The following is a 15,758-nucleotide window of genomic DNA, read 5'->3' as shown; positions in this document are numbered from 1 at the left end:
CACACACGCACCCACACACACACCCCTCCCCTCCCTGATAAGAGACTGAGCTTTAGTTGGAGGGTCCTCTCCACTGTTCTGTTATCAGAGCAGCTTTCACGGTTAACCCCAGAGAAGGAAAGGCAGAAATCAGTCTGCTAATGACTTTTCCATTACATAATGTTTGAAAATCCTCGTCTGTGTGTGAGGACAGATTTGACGAGCTGCAGACATGACCGCTTTAAACAATGGAGGAGGAATCCAAACAGGCTGGCCTGCTGGTTCCAGTCGGAGCTGCTCCTCTCTTAGATATATTGCTTCCCCGTTAGCGTCCGTGTTAATGTCTTTACTGGCTCTGAATGCTCCGCAGCAGGATGACAGCAGCGTTTATGGAAAAGTCTGAAAGAATTTATTGAACTGCTGGGATGGATCTTTTTCATTTCATGGAAAAAGAATGGTTAGCACTTGCTAACGGCGTATTTTCTGTCTAAATCTGCACGTCATCACTGCTGAGATATTAAATCACTTCTGTGCTACTCTTTGCATCATGGAGGTCCCTGCAGAGCTCTGCTTTCATTTCACCTCATAGAGCATCCTGTAGAGCACATTACTGCTCTCCCAGTGTGGGGTTCTACTTTGCAAACTTCTTTTTCTGTGCTAATTTATCCACATTTGTGCACCACAAACCAGCTGAACACAGTCTATGAAACTGAGTGGATGAAGTGCTGTTGATGCTGCAGGTCAGATGAGGAGGGCTGTGATTGGATAAGAGAAGATGTGATGGTTGCACAGCTGTGTCAGATCTGATCTAGAGTCAGTAAAGAGTCGTCTTACAGAGAAGTGATGTCAGGATGAGGTTTTATCTGTACCTAAGAGAGATTCCTGTCTTCCACAGCTCCCGGGACAAAGGCTTCTGTCAGCCATACAGAGGCATCGCCTGCGCTCGCTTCCTCGGGAACCAGAGCATCTACGTGGAGTCGCTGCAGATGCAGGGCGAGAGTGAGAACCGCATCACGGGTGAGACCTATAACCCCAGATCTTTACTCACAGCTTAAATCAATACCAAGAATATTTAATATGAATTCATGCCCACCTGTTTCCCTGTCAGCTGCCTTGACCATGATCGGCACCTCCACCCACCTGTCCGATCAGTGCTCCCGCTTCGCCATCCCGTCCTTCTGCTACTACGTCTTCCCTCTATGTGACGAAGGCTCCAGGAGCCCCCGTAAGCGTCAGCTCTGCAGGGACGAGTGCGAGGCCCTGGAGAATGACCTGTGCCACGCCGAGTACACCATCGCCCGGTCCAACCCCATGATCCTCATGCAGCTGGAGCTGCCTAACTGCAACCTGCTGCCGCGACCAGGGACCAGCGAGGCCATGTCCTGCATGAGGATCGGAGTCCCGCAGGAGAAACTTGGCCCATGTAGGTTTGATACTGAGGTTTAACATTGCCATGGTAAAGTTTGGGCTTTAATGCTTCATTTTAATGTGGCTGGTGCCTGAAGAGCTGTAAATGTGCAGATGATGCCTCCCAGTGTTCATCGCAGTCCTAACAGATGGATAGAAACTACCTGTAGCCATGGAGGAGAAGAAACACACCCTGTACCAGGACACATTCATTTTTTTAAATGTTTGAAATCTGTCATATAAATGAAGCCAATTATTGCCTCCATAAGCCAATCACAGCTCTTCCTCTCAACACAGTTACATATTTAGATATGATGTACTTGTCACTAAACCCTGCTTGTCTTAATGCTGAAGCACCACGCTGCTGCTGCTGGCAAAGCTTCACGTCCTCCACCCCAGCCTCCTCCTTTATAGACTAAAGCTTCACCTCCTCCACCCCAGCCTCCTCCTTTATAGACTAAAGCTTCACCTCCTCCACCCCAGCCTCCTCCTTTATAGACTAAAGCTCCACCTCCTCCACCCCAGCCTCCTCCTTTATAGACTAAGCTCCACCTCCTCCACCCCAGCCTCCTCCTTTGTAGACTAAAGCTTCACCTCCTCCACCCCAGCCTCCTCCTTTATAGACTAAAGCTTCACCTCCTCCACCCCAGCCTCCTCCTTTATCGACTAAAGCTCCACCTCCTCCACCCCAGCCTCCTCCTTTGTAGACTAAAGCTTCACCTCCTCCACCCCAGCCTCCTCCTTTATAGACTAAAGCTTCACCTCCTCCACCCCAGCCTCCTCCTTTATAGAATAAAACCTCACCTCCTCCACCCCAGCTTCCTCCTTTATAGACTAAAGCTTCACCTCCTCCACCCCAGCCTCCTCCTTTATAGACTAAAGCTTCACCTCCTCCACCCCAGCCTCCTCCTTTATAGACTAAAGCTTCACGTCCTCCACCCCAGCCTCCTCCTTTGTAGACTAAAGCTTCACCTCCTCCACCCCAGCCTCCTCCTTTATAGACTAAAGCTTCACCTCCTCCACCCCAGCCTCCTCCTTTATAGACTAAAGCTTCACCTCCTCCACCACAGCCTCCTCCTTTATAGCATCAAGCTACACGTCCTCCACCCCAGCCTCCTCCTTTATAGACTAAAGCTTCACGTCCTCCACCCCAGCCTCCTCCTTTATAGACTAAAGCTTGTTGCAACCTCATATTCAGACGGATTGATTGCGTTTTCACTAATTTCCCTGTATTCTATAAATATTGTCATAAATGTATCTATCCATACATACGGGGGTTTCTAGCCATGCTTTCTCTGAAAGTTAAAGCTGCTTGGCTAACCTGGGGAGCACTTTAGAGCAGAGCCTTCTCCACCAAGTAAAACTGTTGATCCATTTTGCACTAAAATGGTTAAATATGTCTGACTGAAGTGAAGGTTGACATGCCTTTTGTGCAAACGTCCCCTCTGAGTCTCCCTGTCCCTCCACAGACTCGCCGTCCGACCACAGCTGTTATAATGGGAGCGGGGCCGACTACAGAGGAACGGTCAGTGTCACTAAATCAGGCCATCACTGCCAGCCGTGGAGCGCTCAGTACCCCCACAGCCACCACATGACCAAGGAACACCCCGAGCTGTGGGGGAGTCACAACTTCTGTCGTAACCCTGGAGGTCAGATGGAGGCGCCATGGTGCTTCACGCTGGACCCTCATGTCAGAGTGGACCTGTGTGACATCCAGCCCTGCAGTGAGTATCCTATCAGTGTGTACATGCTCAGATAAAGAACATCCTGACAGCTGATTTATTTTAACCTCTGATAGACCTCATGATAGCAGCAGCACCTTTACAGCTCCTCTCCTCTCAGTCAGTGACCTAAAGTATCTCCTTACCACCGTGAGAAACACACCACCATGGGAGGTGGAGATATATGACGGCCTTTTGTTATCATATATGAAGCTGCAGTTTAATGTTACTGCTGGTTGTATGTAGATGTCATGTAGAGTTAAAAAATTACTGCTGAGAACAACAGAGGCTAGATCGGTTCAGCAGATTTATTCATCTTTGTCACAGGATGAATGCGAGCAACTGTAGACACGATGGTGATGAGACTCAGGCCGGCTATTCAGTAGATGATTTCAAATCTGAACGGATGGTAAAAATGTGGGAGACCACAAACAAAGGGACAATGTCGACTAGTTTTAACATTTTATTTACATGGAATAAACTTTTATTGATCCTTCACTGGAAGAAATTTAGTCTCAACAGCTCACAGTAGAGGACCAAAGTACTCAGATATATCAGGAACAAATGAAGGTATAAAGCATGCTATCAATCAGGGCCGTACATAAGGGGGGCGCTTTGTGGGGCGCGGCCAGATGGGGGCCCTTGCAGGTCTGCAAAATCATGGTCTATTGAAAAGTTAGGCAGGGATAACCTTATTTTAATTTCTTATTTATTCATGAGGTGGTACAGCCTTCTGACAAATGTTAACCCCTCTTCTTAAAACACAACTAACATGGGTTAAAAATGGCAAATATGAGCAAAAGTGGTAAATGGGATTTATAAGAAGCATAAATCTGCTAGAAACAGCAGATAATTGTTTAAAGTGACAAAAATGCTTTAACAGAGGCAAATAAACAGGTCAAATGTGGCACAAATAAGTTTAAAGTGGCCAAAACTGGCAGGAATAATGGGGTCAGAAGTGGTAAAAATGGGTAAATAAGGTGGTGAAATGGTATTTTAAAAGTAGGAAAAATTGGTAAAATCTGGCAAAATGGATGAAAAAAGGTGGCAGAGAATGGGTTGAAATTGTATAAAATGTATGAGTAGTGGCAAAAATGGGCAAAGAGAGTGTTTAAAATGGACAAAAATGGGAGAAAAATGGGTGGAAATGGTTTAAAAGTGGCATAAACAGAATTAAAGTGGCAGAAAGTGGTGTAGGTGGGGAAATGGGATTAAAAAATAGGCAAACATGGGCGGATAATGTAGTGAAATGGGTTTTTAAAGGAAGGAAGGATAGGCTGATAGTGGCATGAATGGGTGGGAAAAAAGCACTGAGAAGATGCTAAATATGACATTAAAAAGTGGTCTGAAGTGTCAAAAATGGGTAAAAAGAGGCCGATATTGGTGAAAATTGTTCAAAATGTATGTAAACTGTCAAAAATGAGTAGAAAAAGTGGTTTAAAAGGGGTTAACCAGCAGCCAGAAGTTAATAATTTCAACATTAGAACCCAATAATAGTTTTGACATTGTGTAGCTCAAAAATGAGGAAACTGTTAGCCAGGAAGCCAGCTCCTCATGCACTACCATCAATAAATCACAACCAGTAAACATCAGATAAACATCTGATGATAATAATGGTATTAATAATGTAAATCCCAGTAAACAGACCAAAGGAATCTCTCTCTGAATGGGTGGTGTAGACAGATATTAACTCTTTGGCTGCTGTTGGAATGAGTCTGCAGTAGCTTTGATTGTTTGAAACAAGATAATACTAAATATTTGGTGCCTTAAACTTCTATTCGTACTGCCATGGCTTCTGGAAGGTTTGTTTTCAGTGGTGGAATATCAAAGTTGACTCAGTGACAGCCCTAGAGGAGGCTGTAGAAGCTGTCGGCGGTCTGTTGTGCAGATCTTCTCTGTGATTAATCTCTCAGCACTCAGAAGGAAGGCTGTGATCTCCACGCTGTTATTCTGCAGACGCTTATTTGTCCTGGAGCTTTTTGAAGTGCAGCAGAATTCGTTGGCCGCCTCCGCAGCCTCGACCCGTCCCCGTTGTTGACGGCATCAAACGGTTTTTCTGCCGGGCGGACCTTGGAGTCCAATCAAACTGCAGACAGAGTTTTCAGCAGACACTTGGGGGACATTTTGGAGGTCGACGGAGACGCGACCTCTGGAATCTCAAAACTCTCCTTCCTCTCTGTTGGCTCACAAATGGCGCTCTCTCATCGTCAGCTCGCTAAAGAAGGTGCTGCTGATATCCTTCAAGGCCCTGCTCCACGCTGCCAAAGTACTTAGGCCCCCGTCCAGGATCCCCCTCTTGGCCCTACGGCTTGGCCCTGACCCCTCTGTTGGGTTTGCTGCCGTGCAAAGTAGACTGTTCTGTTTCCTTCTGGGTCAAACGCCTGTGGTCATCGAGCTCTCCAAACCAGAGATTCTTTAAAAGACACGGACGCTGCTGCTGCTGGGTTTGAAAGTTTAGACGATGGAGAAGGGCCTCTAAATGAAGCAGAATCCGTCTGGTGATTTATTCACTCAGTTAACACTGTCCAGAGTTTTTAAGTCTTCTTCAGTGCAGCATGGGATACATTTATTAAACGCTGGTCCAACTTAAAGTCAAAGACCAGAAATAAGGGAAGGACTAAGAGCAGGATCTACCTGGGATTAACAGAGCCACGACAGCGGCGGTTTAAAGGTGTTCTAAGAAGACGGTCTATTTTTTAGTCCTTTAGGATTCATAGAAACTCTTTGTAAACTCTGTAGCTGTAGCTGATACCTCTGCTAAAGCTAGATAATGGTAAGCATGCTCTTTCTGACATGTTCTTCACAATAAAACTCCACAGTCATTTTTCTTTTACGTGCATTTATTGTGAAGGCCCACATCAGGAAATATGGTGTTAGTAGTGGCTTGACAGGCCTCAGCAGGAGAGAAATGAAACTTAAAACCACAGGAGACTTCAATCATTTATCTGTAATCTGCTAAGCTACGACATCCGCATATAACAGCTCTGCAGCGCTCTGCAGCACCACAGTTTTGCTCAGACCGAGGGGGGCGGCCTGGACACTGAAGCGTGTCTAGAGCGCTGCATCAGCCTGGGATAAGAGGGCAGAGATCAGGGTGGAACTGCAGGTTCATGCAGGTCTAGTATGTCAATGGTAGGCTAGTTTGCCTTTCTTGGGTTGGTCTGGCGTTCATTTCGACATGATTCCATGAGTTTATTGCTTCTGCATGGGTGAGTACAATAGGAAGTTAAAAATCTGTGGCTTTATACCTCAAAAGTTCATTCTTCCCGAACAGTTACTAGCTCAGTGACCTGGTGCTCGTGCTGCAGGATGAGACATTATGATGATTTACTATCAGGAGTCCGTGCACTGGGTTGTATTTTGAAGTTTGCATGTCTTTCTGGCTGTTTGGCTTGATCTGCTCTGTGTGGATCGACGCAGCAATGAAAATAGAGCGTGTTTCCAACTAAGCAGAGCAGAGCGGCGCCTCAGGGTCGTGCTAGTGCCGGGCTGGAGCACGGGTAGTGGAACTGCTCTGACCGACTAGAGAGGGAACGATTTGCTCCGCCGTACCATTCGGGGGACCACGGATCAGCCGTTGTTTGTGGAAACTAGAGGTCAGACATGAGTTCAGCCTGGCATTACAAGAGGGAGAGGGAGGGTTTGACCCGAATATGCATTTAAATTTGTTATCTCTTTAATGTCATTATACCCCAATATGATACCATCACTGTAAAGGGCAAAAACTACTGTGAGGGCCCACAATACCAATGATTATTTCATCTTCTGTTGGTGTAACACCCCTCCATGTCAACATTATAGCTGACTCTGACAACGACAGGCTGTAAGAGAAGGACATGTATTGTCCTTAGAATAAGCCTACAGTAAAACCATGTGGCTGGATGGTTTTTAGTAGCCGTGGTTCCCTGTACTCATCTCCAGCTGCCATAAAACGGGAAAATGAAGCAGCAGGAGAAATGAAGGCCACAGTGTGGCTGTGACCGCGGCACAAATCATGTCAGAGGAGATGGCAGATGAAAGCGAGGAACTTAATCTACACCCTAAATATTTCCTGGCCAGTGTGGGAGTTTTTAGGAAAAGAAGACAGCATGCTTGTTGACACTCCAGTCTGCAGGAAATACAGAGCAGTGACAGCCACCAGCCTGTCCGGCCTTCACCTCCGTCATCCTGCAGATTTTATCAGGATAGAGAGAACTGAACTCTGATTTTGATTTAGTCGCCATATTGGTGGCAGATGCTGGGGCATGATGATGTTTTATCCGTTTATCTGGTCGCCTTTTCACTCTTCAGGATGGTTTTGTTTGTTCTTGTATGTTTTTATCCGTGGTTTTTAGCAAATACCACACACCTCATATTCATAAGCATAAATGGATTTCCTAAATCAACAAGAAAGTCAAACAAATCCACAGGAATATGCACACACATGTACAGCACAGTGAGTTAAATTCTGTTGGTGTGATAGCCCCGCTAAGTTAGCTGTGCTAGCTGGCATTGCCAACCCCTCTCAACCCGGACTTTTTGAGGCTGAGGTCCATCAGGACCAGAACCTCCAACCACAAGAGCAGTCTCTCTCCCTCTGCTGTCAGCATCATGAGCAGTACTCCGGCCCTCTCCCTACAGACTCACTGAACCCAGAACCAGCAGACAGAACGATGCATGTTTACATTACCACACACTAGGCTTTATCTCTAGTACTGTTTATACTGTGCACTGTATGCTATTCACAAAACCTGCACAACTTTTTGTACTTGGCATCAAACCTGATTCTGATCTGACCCTTAACCTCCTCAGGCTCCACCTGTTCTTTCAAATATAACGCTGCCTTCCCCTAAAATACATTTCAGTTTCTCCTATTCTGTCAATTTTGTAAGTAATGGTTCATTTTTTGCCGTTTTATATCCTCATTTACAGGGATAGGACAGTGCAAAGAGTTTAAGACGAGACGGTACAGAATGACGTGTAGAAAAGGACCCACAAGCCAGACTCAGACCTGGGCCACCCACAGGCACAGCCCCCCAGCCTGGCCATCTGCACCCCAACAATATTCACATTTTAATTCACGTCTTTGTCTTCCACCTTCCTCTCTCCAGAGCCTCCAGACAACCCCAGGAAGGAGATCCTGTTCATTCTGATTCCGGCGATTGCGATCCCGTTGGTCATCGCCTGCCTCTTCTTCCTGGTTTGCATGTGTCGTAACAAACAAAAGGAGTCGATGGATTCACCGCCTCGCTGCCAGATGAGCGGCTCAGCCAATCAGGACATGGAGCTGTCTTTGCTGAGTCAGCAGAAACACCAGGTAATCATGATGTTGCCGCCTTTTGATGCTCAGATGCATGGATGATCCTCCTGATTTAGCCCTCACACTCTCTCCTTCTGCAGCAGTAAACACATCTAAGTTGAGTTGACACTTCTTCTGTTATAGTTTGTTTGTCAGAGACCAGATTTATCAACATAGAAACATGCACTGTACCAGATTTAGCCATCAGCTGGTTACCATCTGTCCTTCCATGGTATTATGATGAACTCAAAGTCCACTAGCTACAGATGCTTTGTGTTTATTTAATGTAGTTCTGGTTAAAGTTTGAACACCTGAGAATAAAGAGAAAGTGACCTCCATGGAGCAGATTTAAGAAGTGTTTCATTCCTGTGCTAAAGTTTAACATGGGGCTTTTACTGTCGGCTGTACACTTTGATGACACGTCTCTGTATTTACTGCTTTGTTCCTGCAGGCCAAGCTGCGGGAGATTAACATGTCTGCTGTGAGGTTTATGGAGGAGCTGGGCGAGGACCGGTTTGGCAAGGTTTACAAGGGCCACCTGTACGGCACCGCACCTGGAGAGCAGGGCCAGGTGGTCACCATCAAGACGTTAAAGGACAAAGTTGACTCCACGCTCTGCGAGGAATTCAGACACGAAGCCATGGTCCGCTTCCACCTGCAGCACCAGAATATCGTCTGCCTGCTGGGCGTGGTCACCAAAGATCTTCCAATGAGCATGATATTCTCCTACTCCAGCCTCGGGGATCTGCACGAGTACCTGGTGATGCGCTCGCCAAATTCAGACGTCGGCAGCTCGGATGATGACAAGACGGTGAAATCCACGCTGGAGCAGGCTGACTTCCTCCATGTCATCACTCAGATCGCTGCAGGGATGGAGTACCTCTCCAGCCAGCAGGTGGTCCATAAAGATCTCGCCGCTAGAAATATTCTGGTCTTTGACAAACTCAGCGTCAAGATCCTGGATCTGGGACTGTTCAGGGAAGTCTACTCTGCCGACTACTACAATCTCATGGGGACAAGCCCCTTCCCCATCCGCTGGATGTCCCCAGAAGCTATCATGTACGGCAAGTTCTCCACCGACTCCGACATCTGGTCTTATGGCGTCCTCCTGTGGGAGACTTTCAGCTACGGTCTGCAGCCGTACTGCGGATACTCCAACCAGGACGTGATCGAGATGGTGCAGAGCCACCAGCTGCTCCCGTCTCCGGATGACTGCCCTGGCTGGATCTACACCCTCATGCTGGAGTGTTGGAGCGAGTTCCCAGCAAGAAGGCCTCGATTCAAGGACATCCACACCCGTCTGCGCTCCTGGGAGAGTCTGTCCAACTACAACAGCTCCGCTCAGACGTCTGGCACCAGCAACACCACCCAGACCAGCTCCCTCAGCACCAGCCCGGTAAGCAACATCAGCATGAGCACAGCCAATGCATCGCGCTACACGAGTCCGAAGAAGACCTCGCCGTTCCATCAGCCCCAGTTCATGCCCATGAAGGGCCAAATGCATCGCTCAATGGTGCCTCCACAGCTGTACATCCCCGTCAACGGATACCACCCCATGCCAGCCTACCCCTACCTGCAGAACTTTTACCCCATGCAAATCCCCATGCCCATGCCCCAGCAGCAGATGCACCACGCGCCACAGATGGTCCCCAAAGCCGGCTCACACCACAGCGGCAGTGGATCCACATCTACGGGGTACGTCACCACTGCTCCTTCCAATACCTCGGCCACAGAGCGAGCAGCTCTGCTAAACGAGGACTCCAAGGCCAATGAGGATGACATGGCTGACAGGACGTCCCCGGAAGAGTTAGACCAACACAAGGACTCATCAGTGCCTGAGACAGAGCTGCTAGGTGACAATGATCCTCCACAGACTGATGAGCTGGTCATTCACCTATCAGACACATAAGCAGGCCGCCTGAAGGACTGTATGAACTAATGTGAGCTGTGCAAGACGCGTCAAGTGAAGTGAGCACAGCACAGAGCAGTGACTGAATGTTTTTGTACAAGTTTCTTATTTAGTACTGACCCATTTGAATGTCAAATGTCTCACTCTTGTACCTCTCAAACTCCGGTGCCAATCAATAAGCAAAACAGATCATGCAATCCTGTGCAGATGCATCTTTGGTGTCAGTTTGGACTTCTCTGTTCTTGACGTTGCTGTGCAACACAAACACTTGAGGTTTCCTGGTCTTGATGGAGTTGTTCCTCCTCTGATCTCACGGCACAAAAAGCTGCAGCTTCAAAGTCCTTAAGTTTTTAGGATTCACGTCCCTAACATCCACCATTTGAGCTAGATGAACCCAGAGCTCAGGTTTCTGTCCTGCTAGGTTTGCAGCTTGAGCCTGAACCGGAGTGGCAATGATGATCCACAGACTGATGAAGCAGCGAATCATTAGTTTTGGGTGCACTCACACCAGAGCCAGTCGCCCCATACTAGTGCTGAAGTCCAGAATCTCCTGCTGATCTACATTTACAACTTGCAAGAAGCATGCTCTCACAGTCTGCTCATTGGAGAAACTGGCAGAAATCATGTCACTGACTTTGTGGTTCCCTTTGAGTCTTTCTGGCCCAGTATGACCTTCTTCCTCTCCACCTTAGACAGAGATGATTGTCTAGAGGAGTGGTCATTTTGTTTATGCTTCACGTCCATGCTGTTCCACCTGTGCTTGTGCACAAGCAGTTTTACCGTGCCGAAGCCCACCTGTTCCGCCTGTGTCATGGCCAAGGAAGTGTTTCATGCTGGAGCACAGGATGGAGCACTCACATTGGTCAAACGTGGGCTTTGGTGGTCAGGTGTGCAGTACGGATGGCCTGGTGTGAGTGCACCCTTTTAGACTGTGCAGAAATACTTCAGTAAGAGTGCAAATGTGCAAAGTAGTGACTGAAAATTTTTGGACAAGTTTCTAGATAATGAGTGCATTTGATTGTTAAATGTTTCTGCAGTGTGTACCTCTGAAACCCCGTGTCGCTGAGACTTTTTACATTTTACATCAACATGCATGCTGAATAACAGGATAGCATGCTGGCTGCACATTTGTAGCTGCATTTACACTTTGCATCAACAATGTTCAGTGATGGCCTGATATCAGCATTGCATTTCCTGCCTCTCTTGCCAACACCAGCCCGTACATCCTTTCTGCAGCTCTCAGGCTTATCACAGTCTGTCTATGTCAGCCCAGCTTGACTGGTCACCAGTCCTCTTGTGTCAATTTGTCATTTGAGTCCAATCAGAGGTTTATTCACTAAATAGTATATCACAACATCCTTTAAAGTATGAGAAAGAAAGCTATAGAGGTACTGCTAGGCTCTTAGCATAGCTTGGTATCCCTGCATGCAGTGTGCAGTGAAGCTGCTGGTGATAAGAATGAATGGGGATGAATTAGCCACAAGCTAATTGCTAGCAGTGCCTCTTTAACAGCTTTTCTTCCTCATTCTGTCCTAAATAAAGCACATGTGAATGTACTGTTTAGACTGAGAGGACAATTCACAAGACAAGTTACGAGGGAGTGGTGATGTTTCGTTCATGGATGAGCCGATTCAAAGAGCTGACTCCTTCTGTGAGTGACAGGAGTCCGCTCAAATTTGAGAGACAGCTTCCTTTTTATTTTTATTGTTGATTCAAAGACTAAAAAAAAGGAAAATGGTACCAAATGAAGAGCCATTTGGGAGCTGACAGACCGGCCTTTATTACTGAACTGAGACAAGTAATCCAGATCTCTAAAAAGATCCCATCACTCTGAGCGAGGCTGGGCGGGCATAAATAACGGCGTGCTTTTGTTTACTAGCAGATTACAGCAGATCACGTCAGCTGACGGCTCTTTAATGTATGTCAGTACATCTACACAGCCAATCCAGTCCAGATGAAGACCTCCCAGACCAGATCCCTCTGCAGCCCAGCTGACAGACATCAAACCGTTCCTGATATGCATTTAGGTGCGTCCACATAAAACATTAAGGATTGCCGCTTGGATGTTAATGAGCGGTGTAAACGAGAACTTCCTGAAGAGAACTTCCTGTCCAGTCTTAAAACTGAGACGGTTGACTGTGTGCTAGAGACGATGCTACCAGAACCCTGAGCAGAACCCAAGTCCTGATGATGTTGGATGAGGGTTTTGGTGGAACTCTCAGTGACCGTTTTCAGTAGTTGTCGAGGGTATTATCCTCTGGTTTGTAAAGCCACACCCACAGAATAACGGCGTATCTGTGGTGGATTTTTGAGTCCAAAGCTCTGTGGTTTCTTCTGCTAACAGTCGAACCCCCTGAGGTTTTTCTTTCTGATGTTGATGACGGTCACATGACTTTTGATAACCAGGATGTAGATTTGTAATTTATGTACTTTGGTTTAAATGTCTTCCTTGTTTATAACTGGTTTTAATTCTGTTCTCCACCATGTGTCTTCTGTTTAAGCAGATGTTTGCTCACCATGTAATGTTCTCATAGAGTCATATGAATAAAACGGGGAGAAGAGAAGGAAAGGATGTTCTCTGACCTGATTCCTCTTTGTCACTGCATTTCATTGGCCGTTGAAAATAAAGTACACATAAAGTAGGACTCACATAGAAATGCATAACTGGACCAACAGAAAATACAGCGATTCTGTACTCAGACTTTCCTCTGGAGTCTCTGAAACATGGTGGGTTTATATTTGCCTTGACATCAGAACGAGAAGTAAGTGAGTCAGGTGTTCATGTAAAAACTGCACAAAATCCTGACATGATGCTGCAAAAGCAAAATGATTTCAAGGATTATTCAAAAAGTAAAAGTATATAAAATGATATAAAACTATATCATGTTTATGTGTGTTTGGATGCACATGTGCATGTTCTGCTGTTTCCTGGTCTTTATCAGTGCTGTCAAACTTTTTTAGGTTCATTTTCTAGATAAAAGCAGTAAAACTAGAGAAGTCAGACTTTTCAAACTGAAGTTTAAAAATGAGAGTCATGACGTCACCTCGACATGCAGACATCTGATGGGACAGGGTGTAAATCTGTCATTTTTCCTATTCCCACAGGATTAGTATGTTTGTAAAAATCACACAGATGTCAGTGTTTTTAATCTCTTAAGAATCAACCAAGTCTGTAATTTGTGGTTTAAGTTCCAGGATAAATCACCGACCATATTCCAGCACACAGAGGTCCACAGGTAATCCCAGTCCTGTGTGAGTATTACTTTAGTTATGAAGTGTCTTTAATTCACACGCCTTTGCCCAGAGGATGGAGATATGCTGGATGAAAATAAGAAATCAATTTATTTGGATCAATTCATTATAAATGTTGACATTCATGTCTATGTGCACATGCATGGAGGTGAAAACCGTTTTAGAATCATAAAATTATTCTTTTTTTTTTTAAAGATTTATGTTTGGGCATTTCTGTGCCTTTATTTGATAGATGAGGACAGTGGATAGAGTCGGAAACAGGGACGAGAGTGGGGGAGAGACATGCAGTAAAGAGCCACAGGCCAGATTCAAACGGTCCTCCTACATGGGGCGTGCCTTTGACCACTAAGTCACCTGCGCCCCAGAATCATAAACTTCAGTTTAAATTTTCTTTAAAAGGTTAGCCAGTTTGACATGTCAGAGGTTTGAGTTCTCAACAAGCAAACTTCTCCACGTCCTCAAGACTGTGGTCCCATCATCCGCTGCACATAGAAGGTTCTGGGTCCCAAAGAAAGCTGCTGTGACATTCGCCCACTTTAATCAGAATTATAACCACCTGTCGTGTGGGCTGAAGCAGAACTTTGCCTTGTGTTTGTTATTTTATTTAAAGCACGATTAAGAAAATAAAAGATTAAAATGGGCCGTCAATAACTGAAATTAAAACTAATAAAAAGCTCTAATTCTTCACTGAATTCTTTATAGATTTAAAAATGTGTTTCTGAGATGTAGAGCACTTTAAAATGGAAGTAAACTAGGCCATTTAATGTAATCTGGTTTTATGTAATAAAACTTAATCTGTCATTGTTCTGAACATAACTCTGAGATGTGTCAGAGTAGAGATAATAAGACAGTTAGCTTTTTAAATAAAAACATTCCTGCCATCCAAACAGAGAACTCAGAGCCAGCAGCAGCCATCTTAACTCTGCTCCTCAGGCAGACTCACATAAACACACCTTATACAACAGCGACCTCTGCTGGTCAGCGCCACTACTGAGAACACGTTTAAATTAAAACTACACGCTCTGCTGTGTTTCAGCAAATCTTTGCATTTCATTTAAAGACTAAAACTAAAATGAAAAATAGCTGCCAAAATCAACAGTTTCTGCCAAATACATTTGCAGTGGCTCTGAAAGTCACTGCAGTAACATTTATTAAACTTTAAAAGTTAAGGAATTCCCCCAGTGCAAATGTTTCCACTGAAATATATGTTTTTGGTATTTTACAGATTTAAAAAAAAAATCAGTGAGACACAAAAATATTCAGTGAAATTAAAAAATATATATCACTTATTCCAAAAGCAGTTAAATGTTTTAGCATTTTTTAGCTGCTTCTGAGATTCCTGACCAAACATTTACTTTGTCAAACAATATTTGCAATCAACTATTTCTGTTTTGCATCCCATCTTCTTTTTATTTTTATTTGCATTTCACAAAATGTTTCTGTCTTGTAATATATGTATATTTTAACTTTAAACAATTCAAATGATTATACATTTATTTCTTTGTATTTCTATAATTATGCATTCCAAGAAATGTTTGAATGATAATGAAACGGCATTATCATTCAAACATTTTTGTGATATATATAAATATATATATATATATATATATATATATATATATATATATATATATATATATATATATATAGTGCTTAACAAATGTATTAGACCACCACCCAAAGTAAGGTTTCTGCCACAGCTGCCCTAAATTAACAGCATTGGTAATTACCAAAATCATTTTTGATGTTTCTGCAATGGTTAATACACCAATATGTAGAAGCTCTTTAACACAAATGATATTTTTAATGCTAAAATAGAATTATTACTGTTATCCATGAATTTTCAAATGTACTGATTTAGAAAAAAACTAAAAAAAATAGTAAAGCACATTAATATTTCTTGATGAATGTGTCAGATTATAGTTATTTACTGTCATTCCTGAAGAGAAAAATGAGTTTTAGTGGTTGAATGTTATGCTTGATTCATTTCTGACTTCTCAGAGAAGCCCAGTGAGCCGGCTCACATTTGGGTGAATTCAGTTTGAAATTCCTCATTCCTGTTCAAAATGGTAAAACGTGGAGAGCTGACTGAAAATGAAAGAGTCCGCATTAAAGCACTTCATGATGCTGGATGGTCTCTGAGACAGAGATGACAGGTGGGCTAATACACTTGTTAAGCACTGTATATATATATATATATATATATATATAT

At 44.5% G+C, this 15,758-nt stretch overlaps 1 protein-coding gene across 2 annotated transcripts in view; it reads left to right on the top strand.

Annotated features, from left to right (window-relative positions):
* The window catches only part of ror2 (receptor tyrosine kinase-like orphan receptor 2), an 80,878-nt gene extending 67,991 nt beyond the window's left edge, over positions 1–12,887 (top strand). For both annotated transcript variants that reach the window (XM_041811389.1, XM_041811388.1), the window contains exons 5-9: positions 875–996; positions 1,088–1,402; positions 2,856–3,110; positions 8,198–8,403; positions 8,837–12,887. In XM_041811389.1, the coding sequence (XP_041667323.1) occupies positions 875–996; positions 1,088–1,402; positions 2,856–3,110; positions 8,198–8,403; positions 8,837–10,294 (2,356 nt within the window). In that variant the 3' untranslated portion in view covers positions 10,295–12,887. The remainder of the gene's footprint in view (positions 1–874; positions 997–1,087; positions 1,403–2,855; positions 3,111–8,197; positions 8,404–8,836) is intronic.
* Positions 12,888–15,758: the final 2,871 nt, after the last annotated feature.

This window comes from Cheilinus undulatus, linkage group 17 (assembly GCF_018320785.1).
Source record: "Cheilinus undulatus linkage group 17, ASM1832078v1, whole genome shotgun sequence".
Classification (NCBI taxonomy): Eukaryota; Metazoa; Chordata; class Actinopteri; order Labriformes; family Labridae; genus Cheilinus; species Cheilinus undulatus.
Note: the sequence above shows the minus strand (reverse complement) of the source record. Positions and strands in the feature narration are given on the sequence as shown.